The 18960-nt window shown below is 34.8% G+C and overlaps 1 protein-coding gene across 5 annotated transcripts in view; it reads right to left on the bottom strand.

The window, feature by feature from the left end:
- The window catches only part of LOC26526201 (gamma-interferon-inducible lysosomal thiol reductase), a 94178-nt gene extending 80282 nt beyond the window's left edge, over nucleotides 1–13896 (bottom strand). For 2 of the 5 annotated variants that reach the window (XM_015159983.2, XM_026982837.1), the window contains exon 1: nucleotides 9787–10017. In XM_015159983.2, coding sequence (XP_015015469.1) covers nucleotides 9787–9891 — 105 coding nt within the window. In that variant the 5' untranslated portion in view covers nucleotides 9892–10017. Of the gene's footprint in view, nucleotides 1–7049; nucleotides 7359–9786; nucleotides 10018–13613; nucleotides 13679–13715 lie in introns of those variants that run through there. The other 3 variants (XR_003408123.1, XM_026982835.1, XM_026982836.1) reach the window with 3 other exon arrangements.
- Nucleotides 13897–18960: the final 5064 nt, after the last annotated feature.

The raw sequence follows: 18960 nt of genomic DNA, 5'->3' as shown, positions 1-18960 counted from the left end.
TATCTTCCTATTGAATCAAGGAACATTTCAAATATATCAGCCCAAAATTTCCCTGATATAAACATTTTTATAAGCATCCTTCAAAGTACTCTCGTTCTACTTTGAATTCTTCTAAAGATAGTTGTCTTCGAAGTGTCATATTCTTGTTATCGGACAGAAAAACATCATCCTATTTTAAATCGTTGACCCACAGAATTTCCTCGTTCTCTGGGTTACTCGATTTTCTCTGTTTCATAATTGATTTACAGGCAATAATTTGTAAATGATGTGAGAGTTTGTCATATGAGTGCTGTGCCTGTAAATTCTGGTGTGCCACCCTCTTCATTATGGTGTAGTGTTTTTTAATAAATTTATGAAGTTAAATACGTTATTTACAGTTAAATAAATCACATGGATAGGATGTTGAAACAAAGTCTTTTCTCTTGTGAGCTGCCAAAAAATAATAGATATGATAGATATAACCTTCTCGGATAGGCCTAAATTTTCTTGAAAAAATCTCCAAGAGAACGGAACAACCTTATAATTCGTACACAGCCTCCAAAAACATAAACCCTAACAATTTTCTAGTACACAGTTCCGTGTGAAAGTCACACGGTCGATTTTAAGATAAGTAAATACCAAATATCCCCATATCGCTGTTTTCATTTAAAGCCATTGTTATAAGAATAATTAATTTCCACGGTGGAAATCCATTATATTCAACTTACCCAATAAAATCTCCGTTGTATATTTTAAAATAAAAATCCCTCATACAATAGGGAAGTAAACAATGTTGTTGAAAATATCACAATTTCATTTAATTTTATAAGTCTTCCCAATTTCTATCGAAATGAAAAAACTATTACGGGAGGACCTTTTGACCTCAACTGGTGGTCGTGGCATTTCATTTGTAGACATGTACTAAATAATAAATCAATTTGAATAACTATGAAAATGTTAATAAATAAATTTCCATAATATTAATAATAATTTTATTAATTTTAATAAGAAATGCATATAAAAAAATATAAATAAATCAATTCAATTTTTATAAATTAAAATAAGTATTGAAATAAAGAGTATATAACAGCTATACAAATAAATAAATAAATTGAAACAGAACACTGAAACAAAACTTCCTAACCATAACTTCACGAACCAACAATTTAAATTTTACTTTTTCTTTTCCTTTTCAGATTTAAACTGGGGAGACGGAACCTACTCTTCCAGGGGCCACGGCCTCACATATACGTTTCCCAACAGGAAATGAGATACACACAAGATACACACAATCCAGGAATTCCTCTTTAAACTATTGCACTAAACAGAACTAAAAATATTTAATAAATACAAAAGACTATCAGTTAGGTAAGATTATCAATGCCGGTGGTATACCAGTGCCACTCAGTTGGTAACATAAGCATCAGTAACTTTTGACGTCTCACAACACAAAGCACCTACGATCTTTAACTATCAAAAGTAAACAAAACATTAAAATACGACCGACGAATAATGAAAGTTCTGGTGGCTATTGCGCACTCAACCTAGGATCCTCGGAGGATTTTAAGAAACATCACCCCAAGCATTGGCAAGCTGGAGTCGCTCCAGGCGACAATAACAGCTCCCCTATAATGAAAACTCAAAAAACATCTTAGTAAGAAATCGTAAGTATGCATTGTCTTTTACCGACAGATTAATTAAAGATACGCGACGAAATTTAGTGGTAGCAGCACGACGGGGACAACTAGGACTCGCTATTCCGACTCCGTGTTGACTCACAATTATTGCGGTAAGGGTTTAACAAAGTTTATATTAACAAAGAAAAGTATGGCTTATTGATCTATAAATTTAATAATCTATAAATTTCAGCCAGGACTAGCGGTAGATGGTGACGGTTGTTGGGTGGTAAGGTCACACCGGAAGACTGCTATTCCGAAGTCCGGTGGACGTAGCCCACCCAGTGCGCAGATACGGTTGCTCGAAACGGACTCACCGGTGAAATCGGAATCGGCCCCTGCGAAGATAGTAGATTAAAATCCTGCCTCTGGAATTCTTGGTAGACCGGTTAGCTTATGTATGATTGTCCAATTCTAATTTATGGCATAAATTAATCAATTTCAGTTGCCTTAGTTGCAACTGCAAAGTTGTCAGTAAAGCAACTATTCCCTGCCATATTTCGAATCCTCTCCCAAATTGGGTCTTGGGATATTATTTAGGTCACTTAAATGTAATTATTGCGCGGACCGGCCCAAATCGGTTTCCCAAAGGTGGCGACTCCGAAACAATAGCGCTCATATCATCTACTCCAACTGCAACAATAATTTAAAGTTTTCGGCCTTAAGTTTGAAGCCTCTTTAATGTAATCGTAGCCCACAGACCTAATAGCATATGGCTACCCATATTTGCATTCTCGCATACCAATTTTCACAAACGGTTAAGCTGTCGTTCTAAGGTCTATGAAGGTACAATGTACAAGTTGATTTTAGATGATTGCTACGGCTACATTTGTGCTTGTCATTTTCGATCAATGTACCAAAAACATTTTGACCACGCCCACAACCGGTCCAAAAGTGTTACGCGCATAGTTTTCCGATTTGTTTTAATTTTCTTCATATGTTTTATTAGTTTTTTTGCGGTTTTAGGCCTTGTATCAATACATGGTACAAGGTTACACGTAAATTATAAAAATATATTTACAAATTGATGGCGCATTTTTTAACTGTTAGCAGAGAATACATGGAATATTCTGTGAGAGTTTTTAAATAAGTTCCACAGTCTAATTAATGCTAAGCGTTGCGTTGTAGGAGGGTTTGGTTAGAAATTCGTGTTATGCCCGAGAAAATTTGACACTGTATCTGCGCGTTTTAAATTTTTTCTTTCTGGAGCTTACATTTCTTATTAAATATTTGCGTGATTTCATCTAGCAACGTTATCAGTCTATCCTAAGAAACCAATCTTTAAATTTTTAAAATTATATGCCGCGAGACACGATTTGCGTTCCACAGATATATTCCTAAGCAATGCACACCATTACACTTTTCGAAAAGTGATCATCATAGTCACAATATGGCTTTCATTGCTTACTGAATACTTTCAGTTCTCGGGCCTGAGGGAGTTCTAAAGGCTTTGGTATAGGATATGACGCTGGTAAAGTGTTCTGTGCGCGAGTTACCAAAGCTACCACTCCTTACCCCAAAGACCCTACAATAGAGACATCTAGCGATAAATCCAGCGACCACTCCAGAGTTTTGCCTGGTCAGCATATTCCCAGTTCGACGCCTCCGACGATTGCAACAGAGTCGGCAAGTGGCGGGTGTGGTAAGTATCAGCGGTCTTCTTCAGAATAAGTTAGCTAAGTAAGATCCGTTTAGGTACAGTAGTCTTCGGACTAACAACTATTCGCTAAAAATTAAAGGATATTTACTTAATATGTATATTGAAACAACCTATTTAATTTAATCTGGACAACGGTCGATTTTTGGAGCTATCACTGGGATAACATTTTGAACTGATAACTGACACCTGTTTTACTGTTAAATCCCTTGGCCTTGTAATCTGGGTAGGCTGTTATTTGGATCCACACTTTTTTATTATAGGGTATTCTTTGTTGGCAGATATCTCCACAAGGTACGTAGAGTGGTCTTAGGGCACTGTACAACTTAGTACTCCCTGCCATTTTTGCATTGCAATGACTCGGTCCGCTTGTTCGTTTCTTCTACGGTAATCTGAATATCGAGTGCTCTTTGTCTATTCTTTTAATTTCTTTGTTTTTTCTGTTAAAAAAAACATTTTGGAAAATAGTGTGTTGGTGATATTATAATAAAATTCGTTCCGCTCTGTTTGCATTATCTCGATCCGTTTTTCAGCAAAATATTTTTTATTATTTATTTTCTTAAAGTGAGCATCAACAGAATCCGTAGCTGGCTTTCTTATCTCTTCGCGAACATCCACACGCACAGAGCAGCTGCGACGCTCTATTCCTGATAGTTAAGGTTACATTTATTAGGACTTCTTCCTCCACATGCTTTAAATTGATCAATCCTTTCGATCCACTCTTACAGGTCATCCATCGGCTCATTAAGAAATATGGGTTAATGCATAAATATTTGTTTTTCTTTTTTAAACTGTCCTAGATGGACAATAATAAAATGTTATTTTGGGACGTTAACTTGAGGGATACATTGGTATCTTGTGGGGGAGGGGGCATTCAGTTGAGGGAGAGTTGTGTGCCTTGTTCAGCCAGCGGAGAGAAAGTTCGAGTGGGTGTCTCCTTTGTATTGCCAGTGGTAAGATAGAATTGGTGTCTTTAATGTTAAGCTGGTGGTGAGGTCGAGTGGATGTGTTCTGCTCAGACGTCTGACGGTTCGACTGTTGTCCAGTAGGTTGATTGCCAGGTGGTTTCGGTGGTTTTCCAGCCTGATTGCGTACCTTACGCTTTTGCCTTTTGATCTCATCTATTACTGTTGTGATGCCCAGCGATAGCTATAGGTGACGTTTAGACGCACTACTTTTGTTTAAACCATTATAAATAGATTCTAATGGACCCTTCCTTTGACGAATCCGAGAGTCAACTGCATGCATTTTTGACGCATTAAAAGAAGCAGATGCAATCACTCGGTAATTAAATTCAATAATTCAATTAAATAAGTTCAATGGACGGGAGTCCATGCACTGAATAAAGATAAAGATATATAAACCAACAACCAAAAATATAAAAATCTGTTGTGATTAGCCGCTCATACCATATAATACAAGAATCGAAAGATAGAGAAAAAGGGATTGAATTCCTAGACTGTGGGAGTTATATGGTTCAGGTGAAAAGGCCGTAAAAGTGCAGAAGTAAACATGGTGGCTGGTCGGGGTCAGAGAACTGCAAGGGTATCACTTTTTGCCACCTTACTCACACAAAATAAAATTTGAATCCCGGTGCCACTCCCACCCGGATGAGCAAAGCAAAGACACACATCTATCAAACATTTCGTGTGTGCTATGAGCGCCGTTAACATTTCGTTCTTGCCCTTAAAAGGTGCGGTTTTTTTTTTTGGTATTTGCACATATTCATTTTTAAGCAACGCTTGCCGGTTTTACTTTTATTCAAAACGACTGTAGAAATAACGACAAGTAACATAAAAGGCAAGACGGAATCAATAGAGGAAGTCCAAATGCACTAGAATCACTCGATTCACACCATGGCGCTTTTGGTAGTCTGTTCTTTCAAATGTACCATTGAGCAATTTTCTATGAATATGTTAATTAAAATGTATGATTAATAAGAACAAATTTTGTTGGTGCAGCGGGTAGGAAAAAGACAACGCAAGCGAAGGTTTTCAAAGAAGAAACCATAATACTTAACACACTCAATAGAGTTTTCGTCTTTACTTTTATGCACCGACATAAGAACGCACACTTTGTGGAAAAAGCGCTTAATCACCGCTCAATGTGTATGAAAACTAGCGCTGATTTTAATGTCCTAGGAAATCATTGTTAAGAAAAATACCACATAAACCCCTCTGAAACACCACAAAATCATCGCAATTATTCACCGCTATTTATGCGCATTTTAACGGTCAAAATATCATCTGATTCATCTCTCGATCACCACTTTTCAATCACCAAATCTCCACTCATTTTTGAATATAGTGAAATTACCATGCCTTTTTCATAATTATTTTAGTATTTTTTTATGTTCTATTTTCATCGCCATTTCATTAATTATTAATATGGAATATCTAAACTAGCAGTAAAAAGGACTTTTCCTTTAAAACAAAAAAAAAAAAAATCATGAATTAAATTTTATTTGTTTGGAACACTTGAATAAAACATTTCCGGCTGGGAAAATAAATATTTTTATTAAGGGTGGATCCAATGAAGTCATGTTTTGTATTAGGATTTTGTTATTTTACTTATTTTTTTTTTATAACTGGTTGTTGCTATAGATTTAATTCAGGGTTTAGATTTTGAGAAATTAAAATTTAGTTGGTGTTAGCATAAGTAATATCGGTGCTTTTAATGCCTTTATAGCATGAAATCCGATTAGGATGAAAAATGCTTGCATAGAGGGTAACGGATTGAAGTAGCGAAGTTGATCAATCAATCAAGCTGTTGTGGGAAATGTGGCAGACGAATGCAATTAATTATGCATATTATACGAAATGACTGACATCTTTTTTTTGAAGAAGCTGAGCCTGAGCGTAGTGAATGACATTTTAATTACTTTTCAAGCCATTTGAATCGACAAGTGCATTCCAATTTTGGGTGTTATGACTTTAAAGAACACGGCTTTAGAAGTAGGGAGCAGTGTTTGCACGTAGCAGCAAAAGCATTTGCGTATTCCGGAGCAGAGCAAAGGCAAGCCAACAAAAATGTGATCTTTTCTTATCGCAGTACCGTAGAGTCAAAGGGATTTATTTACATTTTGAGAAACAAATTCAATCATATTTCTAAATAATTTTAACTGGCACTCAGCTTTTGGGCAGTAGTACTGCTAAGTTTCCGATGAAAACTTAGTAAAACTTGCAAGATCATTAAAAAAAAAAAAGAATTGAGGAAAACATATACTTTGCTAGGTGAAAGTTAAAAGATTATAAATAATAGTACAAGAACGGATTGCAAAAGTAGAAGTAATGGTAATTGTCTATTACGTTAGCGTTATTAATATAAATTAATGCATAATGCCTGCAGAGCCAGAAGCGGCTTGGACCTTGTAAGGGGCGGAAAGGTATCGTTTTTATTTCCCAGTACCAGCGAGAATAGGCTGGACAGCGAAATATCGCGGCGCGATAGTTCCTCCTGTAGGTGGTCTGATATGTGCCTAAGCCGCCAAAGGTGCGGCCAAGATAAATGAAGACGAGATTAATGTCGCAAAATTGTTGGGAAATTTATGTCCGTTCTTATTGGTCGTGAGTCGAAAATCCACCACGCAGTTCCAGACGTTGATCGAAGCGGGTTCTATGCATGCCGGGAAGTAAGCCCTAAGTGGACTTTGCAAGACTTCCTGTCCTGGCTTTGCGTAAGGGGTATAATGGGTACACTATTTGTTGGTCTCAACTTTTTGCACGAACACCAAATAATCCTCTGCAGCCAATTCGATAGTATCATATCCCAGGAACTCTGTCGGATTTGTCGGCGATATCGACGCAGGCACAAGGTATCAGCGGCGACATACTCGCTGCCTTTGATGTTCAATGATAAAACCACATCCTTGCACCTAATACGCAATCTTTTCGTCCTTAAAGATATTTCATCATCATAGGTGATGCACGTTAACGGTATCCCTTTCACGTGCTGACGGAAATTCCTTGACCGAGTAGTTGACTTGGTGTGTGTTCATCATAGCCGAATAGAACGCGATTGGTTGCTCCAACTATCGGTTGCTCGAACTATTGAAAGAAGTCGAGAAGACAAATGATAATATACAAAAAATTCAAGACACTTCTCAAAAGATTAGGAGTGAACGTTTTGGAAGGTTTGTTAGATTGATCGTAACCTTTTTTTTTATATATCAATATAAATTCGAAAGACGAATAGAATATAAAGGAACAGATACAAGAGACGCGGAATGAGTAGAATGGGAAAAGAAGGTACGTGCAAACCGCGACCAAAAGTTATAAGCAAGAATGAACTACAAAAAGGTGGGTAAGCATCAATTTGGAGGGTAAGCAGACCAGAAGCAACGATAAAATTGTTTTACGTTAGCGTTAAGTTTAATACTCGGATTGCCTATGGAGCATCCACAAAAATAGTTTATTTTAATAACTATCACTTTTCCTCCCCTAACTCACAAGGTTTTAATAAAACTTTCTCGAATGTGGGTCGTAGAGAATCCAAACCATTTCAACAAATTTCTGGAGCAAAACGAGATTCCTTATAGCCATGGAATTGCCACCAAAGGCGTACTACCCAGCAGTTCAAACAATATTAGTATTTTCAATTTTATCTCACGGTTTGTGCCAACGAATTTTTACGGTGCTTGGGTGATATTTTAACAACAACAAAATCTGCAGTTGTAATAACATATAATATGTATATATATATGTAAATTAATTTTGTAAAGTGAGGTATTTTGCACATTTCATTCCTCAAATCAAATTTTGATGTACGAATATGAAATTGCAAAGTGTGTTATTGTATATACTGAGTACTGACGGGGATTTCACACAGTGTCCCTATTTGATATATAGGCAGACTAACCACAAATGCTGAGGTCACTCTCTTAACTTTGTTCGTATCCGCAACTGCTGTAGATGATTTTAATGGTAATGGATCAGAGATACACGCTTGTGGATGCGTAGGTTACATCTGGTAGGATCAAACTTATAGTAAATCACGAAAATATTCGTTGCGAAGAAAGAGCAAAAGTCATATTTCAATAGGAAACTAATTTAAAGTTAAAAAAAATTTCGAAGTTCCAAAATAGATATTAGCAAGATATGAACAGGGCATATAATAAAAAGAAAAAAGTACCAAACCTATTTTAAAAAGTGGACATTAAAGTGGGCGTTGCAACATCAGAAAAAAATTTTCAGCTCAAGTCTTTCTCTCTGGAAACTGAATGCTTGAGTGCAGAAAGCTGCATATATAGGTATAGTTTCTGAGATACGGCGTTCGTACGGACATGACCAGATCGACTGGGCTAATCATCATTATCAAGAATATACATATATACCATATTGGCCCGGAAAAGATTTCTTCTACCTGTACATACTTTTTAACGAATATAGTATACGATTTTGTTTTGCTCAACAATTTTTGGTCATCAATTTGGAGTACTGGCACCAAGTCAAATTTAGCGATGAAAGCAAATCTAACATGTTCAGATCTGATGGAGAAGAATAATGTGTACATATCTAGTCCTGGGAAAAACGACAGTTAATATGTAAATATAAAACCTACCATGAGGTTGGGTTCCACTTCGCTCAAGGAGTTGGAAACTTGGTTTTTATAAACGAAATTCTGAATGATGAAGTGTATGAAAGCACTTTAAAGGAAATTTTACAATTACCCCTAAATGAGTCTTAAATGTGGCAAGTTAATTTTCCAACTGGGCAATGACCCTAAAGATGTCGCTGTCGCATTATACAAAACAGATTCCAACGCCTCCACAGAGACCAGACGTTAATCCTACTAAGAATCTGTAGACTTATCTAAAGCTAAGAGGAATATTTTTTACCAAAAACATGATCAAGGAGATATTATCACGCAAGGAATGGCCGAATATACCCATAGTAAGGTGGTAACTAATAGTCAATGCAAAATCGCTTACAAGATATTACGACAACAAAGGGATACACAAAATATACAAAATGAAGAAAAAATAATAATAATTCCGAATGAAAACTATCATACTTCTGAGAGATTAATTTTTAAGTCCAAATGATCTCCAAAGAAAACTATTTCTAAAATATAGTTTTTATGAGGAAATACAAACAAAAATGTTACTTATGTAAAAAAAAAAACGTATTTTTTTGTGACAGACTGTATGTAAAACTATCTAGCTTAAATAGGATCCGCCTTCCATTTATTTTATATTCTTTGGCGTTTTACTGATATTGGTCAGCCTTTTGCTTAATCTGCGATAACTCAAGGGAATATTTTGTATTTAAAGACCGAGGACAGCTCTAGATAAAATGCGAAAGTAGTAGGTAAACATCCTATGGTTAATGTTCCGAAAAATTATAAAATATTCAAAGCTAGCCCTAACTGTCTTTGTTATAATTATTAAATAATAACAATCAATTCAATCGGACTTTATAAATTGTAAAACCGGAATAAAAGAATCTTCTATTTATCTTACAGATAAATACTTACAGTTATAACTGGAAGAGGTGAATTCCACAATAGTATTATGAACAAACATACTAATACAACAACCACAAATAATCCTTTATGAATACGTTTACGTATCGACAGCATTTTAACAAAGTAATTTCTCTCCTATTTAGTTGTTTTTAATAAACAGTAGAGTTCATCGGTTTGAGGATACAAGGTATTTAGAGTTATATCATAGTTCCACCCTGCTCTATCTAAAACCTAATTGGTTCAACACAAATTAAATTTTAAGGTTATATCGACTTTAATTTATTAACTTTGCTTTCCGTTTAACGTTATATTTTTTTTATTACAAATTTTTTTACGTCAAAATGGTTACAACGTGATTTTATTTAGTAAAAAGTTTATTTGTAAAAACTATGTTGCAAAACCTTTAAATATTATTTTTAATTTGTTTGATATATAAATTCCATTTATTTAAACAACAGCTGTCCCCAAAAGTCGATTTAATTGGTGAATTTGGTCTGTGGGAAACTGATTAATATACCGATATACTCATAGAAAATAATACATTTATATCGCTACATTTTTGGCCGAGCATCGAATATAGTTTTTCTTTTGAAAGTCGTCTATTCAAAGTCGTGCTCTGGTCACTCGCTAATCATCTTTATAGCTAGCGAACATATTTCAGTGAATAGATTAAGAAAAACCTACTTACAAACTATTAATATGAACTTCAGTGATATATTACTTGGCACAGGAAAAGGCAATGTGTTATCAGGAAAAAAAACTAAGTGGAAAACAACCTTATGGGTTGAAAAAATCTATATATTTAAAATAATTTTGTATACAGATATCGTTGGTTATTACTATCAATGCTTTTTCAAAAATAATCGACCTCCTTTATGTTTTGCAAAATCGCTATTTTCGGAGTTTCAACGCGCTATTTTATATTTGGAAGTCACGGATGAGGTTTTGTTTTTTTTTTTAAATCAATTTCATGGTTTCATTAAAATAGTTATATTATTGAAAACAATATTGTTTTTATAAGACAAAGAAACTAGTCGCTTATTCCTTACGGAAAAAAAGAAGTGGAGGGCTTTCCTATCTAGCTCTGTAGCTGAAGATGACTTCCCCTAATGCCCTCTCATTCATATAATGCACAAACAATTTTCGATAAGTTAAGACATCTCACTGATTTCTACGTTACCATCTACATATATATAAAACAAAACAACAAAGACAGGCCTGAGTAACGGGTATAAATATGCAATGTGTTAAATGGCGAAATAGACTTTTTTTGAGGCACGACGTGCGGACATAAGCACCAATGAAGCAAATATGTTTCCACTCGTCTCAAGCTGAACACTCTAACGACAATTATTCTAGTATTAAGAAATTTATGAAATTTTTAATGTATTATTATTAAAATACAGAGTTGGTCAAAAGTATTTACACAACGTGCTTTTTTTTTCAATTGTCAACTTTGATCGCTTATTGCTGCTGCTTTTGTACTCAGAAAAGAACATAACGGTATTTGTCGTGCTTCTACATCTATACAGAAGCAAACGAAAGAGGAAGTATAAAAAATACCTGTTCATGGGCTAAAAATAGAAGCATTGAACTGATACTTGTCTGTTGTCAGAAGTATTTACACACAATTTTTACACGTCAAAATTATTTATACAGTGCAAATTGAAGATTAGTCTTTGATTTGCATTGAGTAAGTGAAGTTCTAGCTGATGTTGATCGCTTAATTGGAACTTAAACTAACTGTTAACAGTTAAATTAATAGATTAAACTAAGCATTTAATTTGTAAAATGGCAAAAACAAAGGAGCTATCAGTTGACCATCGAGCCGAGATTGTCACTAAATTTAAGGCTGGTACTTCTGCATCCAAATTAGCTGAGTTGTACAAAATATCACGTAAAACAATTTAGTTAAAAAAAAGGACACACTGGGAAATTTGGAAAATAAAAAGAGAACTGCCCGAAAAGTTGCATTGAACCCAAGAGACTGCAGACACATTATAGGAGTTGTACTAAGTAATCCCACCATAAGTACCGTTAAAATTGTTGCAGCTTCGAAAAATTTAATTGGAAAACATATTAGCGATAGTACACTGCGTCGCAGAATGAAGGAAGTTGACATCAACACCTATGTTTTTCGTGCAGTAGTTGATATTACCCCAAGAAAAAAGGAAAAACGTCTCGCATTTGTCTTGGAGTATAAAGAGAAGCCTCTCGAGTTCTGGTTTGATGTTTTATGGACTGCGTTTGCGTTTCAGTTTCAGGGATCATTTAGCAAGCAATTTATGCATCTCCCAAAACAACTAAAGGGTAATGCCGTCCAGCCAATCAATCGGTTTGGTGGTGGCACGGTGATGTTCTGGGGCTGTTTAAGCTACTATGGATTTGGAGACATGGTACCGATAGAGGGTACACTAAATCAAGCAGGATACCTCCATATCTTAAATGAACACGCATTAACCTCAGGAAATAGACTGTTCTCCACGAATGACTGGATCTTGCAGCATAACAATGCTCCATGCCACAAAGGCCGAGTACCAACCAAGTTGAAAGACATAAATCAGCCGGTACTTCCATGGCCCGCACAAAGCCCCGATCTGAACATTATCGAAAATGTCTGGGCTTATGTTAAGAGTCAGAGGACATTTGAAAGAGATCGCCAGCGCGATGAAACTATAGCCGAAATTACGGAAATTTGGTCAAAATTACCTCTCTTTGCGCACAACTTGGTCCGGTCAATACCAGCAAGGCTCCAAGCAGTCATTGATGCCAAAGGCGGAGTAACTAGATATTAGTTGGCTTAACATAATCACATATTAAAATAATATAAAATATTTCGTTTAAATTCAATAAAAAACGCAAAAATCAATTAAAAAAGCTGTGTGTAAATAATTTTGACGTGTAAAAGTTGTGTGTAAATACTTCTGACAACAGACAAGCAACAGTTCAATGCTTCTATTTTTAGCCCATGAACAGTTATTTATTCCACTTCTTCTTTCGTTTGCTTCTGTATAGATGTAGAAGCACGACAAATACCGTTATGTTCGTTTCTGAGTACAAATGCAGCAGCAATAAGCGATCAAAGTTGACAATTGAAAAAAAAGCACGTTGTGTAAATACTTTTGACTACCTCTGTATATGCGGTTTTTACTATTTCAATGCTTTATGTTAAGTCAATGCAAAATTAGAGATTAAAAATAATATAGATTTAAAGTCTATAAGCTCGTAAAGGGCATATTTTGTTAAATTTACAATACATCAGCATACGTGATGCTCACAAACAGTGGTTGACTAACCGATACTAACTGTAGAGCGCTCTCTGCCTGGCTATTCAACAAAAATTCGAGAGAGCATGGAGCTAGATTTAGGGCCAGTACAAAAAAATCGTATGGCGTTGTGCATCTTGTTATTCTAATGTCTGTGACCTAAGCCCTTTTAAATTTGCAATCAATAAATTTCAATAACACTTCCATTCGACTAAAAATTAAAACCTAATAATTTAACATAGCAACGCATGCGTTCGCTTTTTCTTTTACTATTATTGTTTTATGTTCCCGTTCGGTTTCAAATGCGATATTCGACACAACTGCGCTTGCCTCTTTGGTCAACTACTGCCCGCACACACAGCCATTCCCTGAGTAGGAGAATAAGCCGCTGGTGAAATTAAAGGTTACGAACATAACTAATAATGCGCAATGTAGCGTAACCTTAGACTCCGTTAAATATCTGGCCGAGTTCAATACTAGAAACCCCATTACTAGAAACAATATGTTCTATTCTCGTTTGGTGCCGTACAGAATTTCGACGCAATTATAAATCGGCACGATTTTACTTACAGTGACAATCGACCGATGTATGTCACTGAACAAGACTTGAGCACTTTGAGACGGAAGCATGACCCTGTTATAATATTATGATGAGGTCGAGAAAAAACTCACCTTACTCACTAGTAAGGCCCATATGTCACATGAGCCATCGACGGCGAAAATATTGTGTGACAAGTTCCGAGATGACACGCCGCGCATATTCATTACGGAAATCAAACGCAACCTGACTAACGTACATTTTTCCGCAAAACCGAAAGGCAAGCCGTCAGCTCTGGATCTAGCATAAGAAGTTAAATCTCACCACGCGAGTTTCACCAAACTGCCAGACTTATACAACAAAGAAAATCTAGTTAAACAGTTAACGAGTGTCAAATAACCAGTCTATCGACTTTCACATTGAAATTCTACTCCAATAGTTGGCAATCAGTCGGGCATTCATAAATCGGACATTGACTCCCAAAATAGGGGAAAAAGTGGTACTATTACTCCAAGGTGGCGCATAGAACCGATTACGGGAGTAGAAAATAGAAATCTCTAGTCCAGTATAATAGTCCTCAGCCCACTAAAAATCAGGAGACTATAGATTTCGACTCCAAGAGGAACGATAGATCTTGTGTCCAAGAGAGTGTCCAAAGCCTCTGACAACACTGGCAATGTGATGTAGAAGTAATAGACCCTTAGGACGAGATCTTAGGCGTGCAGCAAACCCTTAATTTAATCGCTATAGTGTTGGTGTTTCTGGCCATACTGAAAGATCGATCCTAAAGATCGTGTCCAGCATCCCGTATCCGCAATAAGTCTATAACGTGAGAGTATAAATTAAACTCAAATACTAAATATATGGCAAAACAAACATATGCATTTTTAAATGCCACCCAAAATAAAGTAAAAACAATAACACCTGAACGAAGGGCAGTGACCGAGTAATTGGAGAATTTGGTAGCGACTGGAGCGTGCCGCAGTAAAAAATATACACATACACACATATATATAATTACAACATCGCGGTTTGTTGATTTATAAAAAAATATTTTTATTAATCAAAAAACTTAAGCGAACTTACACAATTGAAGTATGAATAAAATAAATAAATCTAAATGAATAAATCTAAATCTGAATAAGCGGACGCTTAGCAAACCCTGGGCTGAGCCTCGTTACTTCTTCATATTGAGCGTACATAGGCTCTCATTTATGTTTACGTTAATTAAGCACTCTCTTGAGTGGATTGCGCATGAATACAGATCAGCCGAGCTTGAGCTACGTGGAAAGTTTTGACCCTTTAAGCTGCGTAATCAGTTTTCACCCTTCTAGTGGGAATAACGAATAAGACTGCGGATGTTTATGTTAAATTGTTTACATCGGCCGAATTTGTTATTGTCACCAAAAAGTTGGGGTTCTTATGGAATTTAATAAGTGTTTATTTTATCTTGTGCTTGTTTATCTTGTGCTAAGGCATTCTTGGTTCTATGTTCTATTGTTGCTAAGTAAGAGAATATATAAAGTTGCTGGTATATGTTGTGTAGATATATGTTATGTGGTTGAGCATTACATATGTCACTACCCCACCCTTAAAAATTAGCCTGTCCTCAGGCGGATATTCTAGGATACAATACAGGATTAGTATCAAGTACTGTATTTATATTTTATGTTGTTATATTATTTTGTTGTTCTTATTGTGGTAAATTCTCTTTTTTATATCTAACAATTAATTTTTTGGGAATGCCTTTATATTTATAAATAAAATATAGTATATAGTATATAAGTATAGTTAATGTAACAATTTGTAATGTGTTGTATGTATCAGTGTGATCTTTAATTATTTCTTTAGCATGTAGATATGTTCTAATTGTTCTAATGGTTCTAATTTTGTTACATTGTTATTGATATAATATTGATATATAATTGTGTAGTCTAGTGTTGTGCTTGAAATTAATATGTTTTCTATTTGAACAGAACAATTAAAAGCTTTTATTATATTGTCTCCTTCTATTATAATTTCTCTATTAGTTATACAGTTTTGATTTAATACAATTTTTGATAATTTCCAAGTTAAAATTATGTTTGGTTCTACATAAGTTATTCCAATATTGTTATGTGTTTTTGAATATCTACATTCTGTTGGTATTTGATTTAATATTACTGTAATACATTTGTTTATTTGTTTTCTTGAGTTTTGTTTATAAACTTGATTATCTTGAATATAATATTTATCATTTACATTTTCTATAAGTATATTAATATCTTTGTCTGGATATGGTACAATGTTAAAAAGTGCAGTTTTTATAATGTCTTTAGGAATATGAGAAATAATAAGTATTTCATTTGCATTTGATTTTAACCACGTAGATGTTTTTATATTTAACAATTTTTCGGAATTTACATGTGATAATGGATCATGTTTTAATAATTTGGGATTAAAAATACCAAATCTTGTTAATTGTTAATATATCTCCAATGTATTCAGTAAAATGTTGTAAATTAAAAATTAAAAGTTTTAATCTTCTGTCACCTTCACTTAAAGTGCCAAAGAGGTATTTATATGCGGAACCTGTAATATAATATTATTATTCTTATTTCATTCATCTCTCTGTCAAATTTTTCAGTTAAATATTGGATTTGGGCTATAGTACCATTATTCTTCAGCTTGTTTAATTTAATTTGCAAAAGTATAGGTATATTAATTGATCCTGTTTTTAATATAAGATATCCATTTTTAGCTTGTATTGGGTTCACCTCTAGGCTTTGACCACGGGCGGCACGGACGAAATGTATTATAAGTGTTATTATGAATAACTGTTTAATCGGACCCCACTTGATTTTCGGGAGTTGAGCTGGAATTGTATTTACTCTTATTAATTTTATTTTGTTTTTTAAATTTAAATTTATAATGTTAAATTTTTCTTCCCCTATTTGTATCTTCGTAATGTTTATCATCTGTTTGTTCTATACGTCCTGTTTTCTTAAATGGGTTAGTTGTTTTACTATATACCAATGGTGCTTGTTTATATCTAGTGTCTACTTCATAGCTATGTCTATCTATATTCAACTTATCTCTTTTTGATTGTTTCTCCTTTTGGGTGTCATATGCAGGTGTTCCTGCATAAATGAAAATATCAGCTGGTATCCTACCAGTAGTATTGTGTTTGGTTTTATGATTATATACATAGAGAATAGTTTCAAATTTTGTTATCTTATTTTCTGGGTCGGACTAACTATTAATGATTTTTAACTTTTCATTGACTGTTTTATGGAATCTTTCAATGTCAGAAATTCCATTTTTACTTGTTGTGATATTTATATTCACATTTTCGGACCTAAGACATAAGTGTAACGCGGAACATATAAAAGCTGAATCTTTATCGGCTTTTATTTCGGACGGTTTTCATTATACATACATTCATTAATAATGTTCTCTATTAACTTTTGGTAGTCTGGGTAATAATATTTTTCTTTGAAAAGGTTAGTTTATTTCTCTATTCCTGGGTGTAAAAGTTCTCTGTGGATTTTTATAATTATTTCTTTGAATTCTGGATATGTTTCAATATCTTTTAATTTAATGTTTGATTTCATAACTTTAGTTATATTATTCGGACTGACAATTTCTATGTAAGCGTTTTTAAATGTAAGGAAATCTATTTCGTTATGAAAGAAAATTACGCTTCTTTTGATACATAAATATTCTTTAATTAATTCTTTGGCATGGACATTTGTCATTTCTATGTAATGAATTTTAATTTTTGTTTTATGAAAGTATCCTGTGATTTGTAATAATATTTATTAATAATATTATTATTTCATCTTTTTTAAATTCTATCTGCCTGTTGTAGTAAATAATTGGTCTTTCCGTTAAGGAAATATAAGATTGGTTATCTTCTTGAGCACTGTGAATAGAGTAGCTTGTGTTGGTAACGAAATGTTCATGGAGGTTTCTTCTAGGAAATTTTCTTCAATTTTTACTCTTGATAGAGCATCTGCTACATGGTTTTATTTACCAGGGAGATATTTGATATGGTAAACCAATTCATTTAATTTGATTTTCCATCTTTGAAGTTTCACGTTTGGCTCTTTAATTAAATCAAGCCAAACCAATGGCCTGTGATCACTATAGATCTCGAATTTTCTTTCAAATAAATAGGACCTGAAATATTTAGTGGCCCAAAAAATAGCAAGGAGTTTCTTTTCTCTTGCGGAATAATTAACTTCATTTTCGCTCAGAGTTCTGCTCGCATAGTAATAGGTTCATGCTCTTGCGATAATACCGCGCCTATAGCAAAATTGCTGGCATCAATAGTTAGTGAAAAAGACCTTTAAAAGTCTGGGTGTATTAAAATGGGATCGGACGTTATTAACAACCATCTGTTGTAATTATATGCTCTAGGAATTCAGTTTCTTTTTTAAGGAATTTTCATTTGTCTAGCTATAATTTTAAATGTGCTTCTCTGAGTTTTAAAAATACCTTTCGCAAAGACATTATGTGCTCTTTCAATGAATACACAATTATGACTTCCATGTATACGAGGCAGTTTTTGTTTATTAAATCTTTTAAGAGATTATTCATGCAACGCTGAAAAGTCGCTGGTGAATTTTTTAAGCCAAATGGTATTCGAGTATAAGTTAACAACTAAGAGCACCAACATTTATGTCAGCAATACACAAACACTAAGTACTTCATATAAACAATGCTGACGCGCCCCAACTGAGTTCAGCGCTCCGCGCTACGAACGGTCTGCAACAGCAAACGGACACCCCTTATCCGGGTGCCGAGCTATGTTGCATAAATGCTGAGTCGGCTTGCCGACCATGGGTTTATGGCGTGATGCATTGGAGCCAGAGTAGATCCACACTTTTCATATTCTTTTGTATTTAGTTCTAAGCGAGACCTCTACTAATAAAGAGCTAGCTACTCCGGCAACAGCCGTTAAATATCTTTTATCATTTTGAAAACTGACTGGGTCTCTAGGCCAGCAGCTAAGAAGGGTAGTTCCCCTTCCAACATAATCTTCCTATTCCAACATAGGAACTACAGCCAGGCGGCTAGACGCTCTTAGCGATCTCCAACTAGAGCGAGGAACGACCGCCCGCTACCTGTGGACTACGCTCATCGGCCAACCGGCCAAAGTAGAGTGACTGCAGCGGGGGACCGTCTCCTAACACACATAATAAACTAATTGGCGCCCAACGTGCATTAAGGACCTGGACTTAGTAATATCTTAACATAACAACGTAGTTAAGAGTACAGGCCATGTAAGTTTGATTAGTGAAGTCACTCGGCAACCTGAGGAATTTAGTGTGGAATATCAAATAGATAAAAAAAGCTAACAGCCTTTTTTTTTGCATGCTTTTCGGGAGCAATATT

Source organism: Drosophila erecta, unplaced genomic scaffold (assembly GCF_003286155.1).
Source record: "Drosophila erecta strain 14021-0224.00,06,07 unplaced genomic scaffold, DereRS2 tig00000219-arrow-pilon, whole genome shotgun sequence".
In the NCBI taxonomy this organism is placed as follows: Eukaryota; Metazoa; Arthropoda; class Insecta; order Diptera; family Drosophilidae; genus Drosophila; species Drosophila erecta.
The sequence above is the reverse complement of the archived record's forward strand: the minus strand, read 5'-3'. Positions and strand labels throughout refer to the sequence as shown.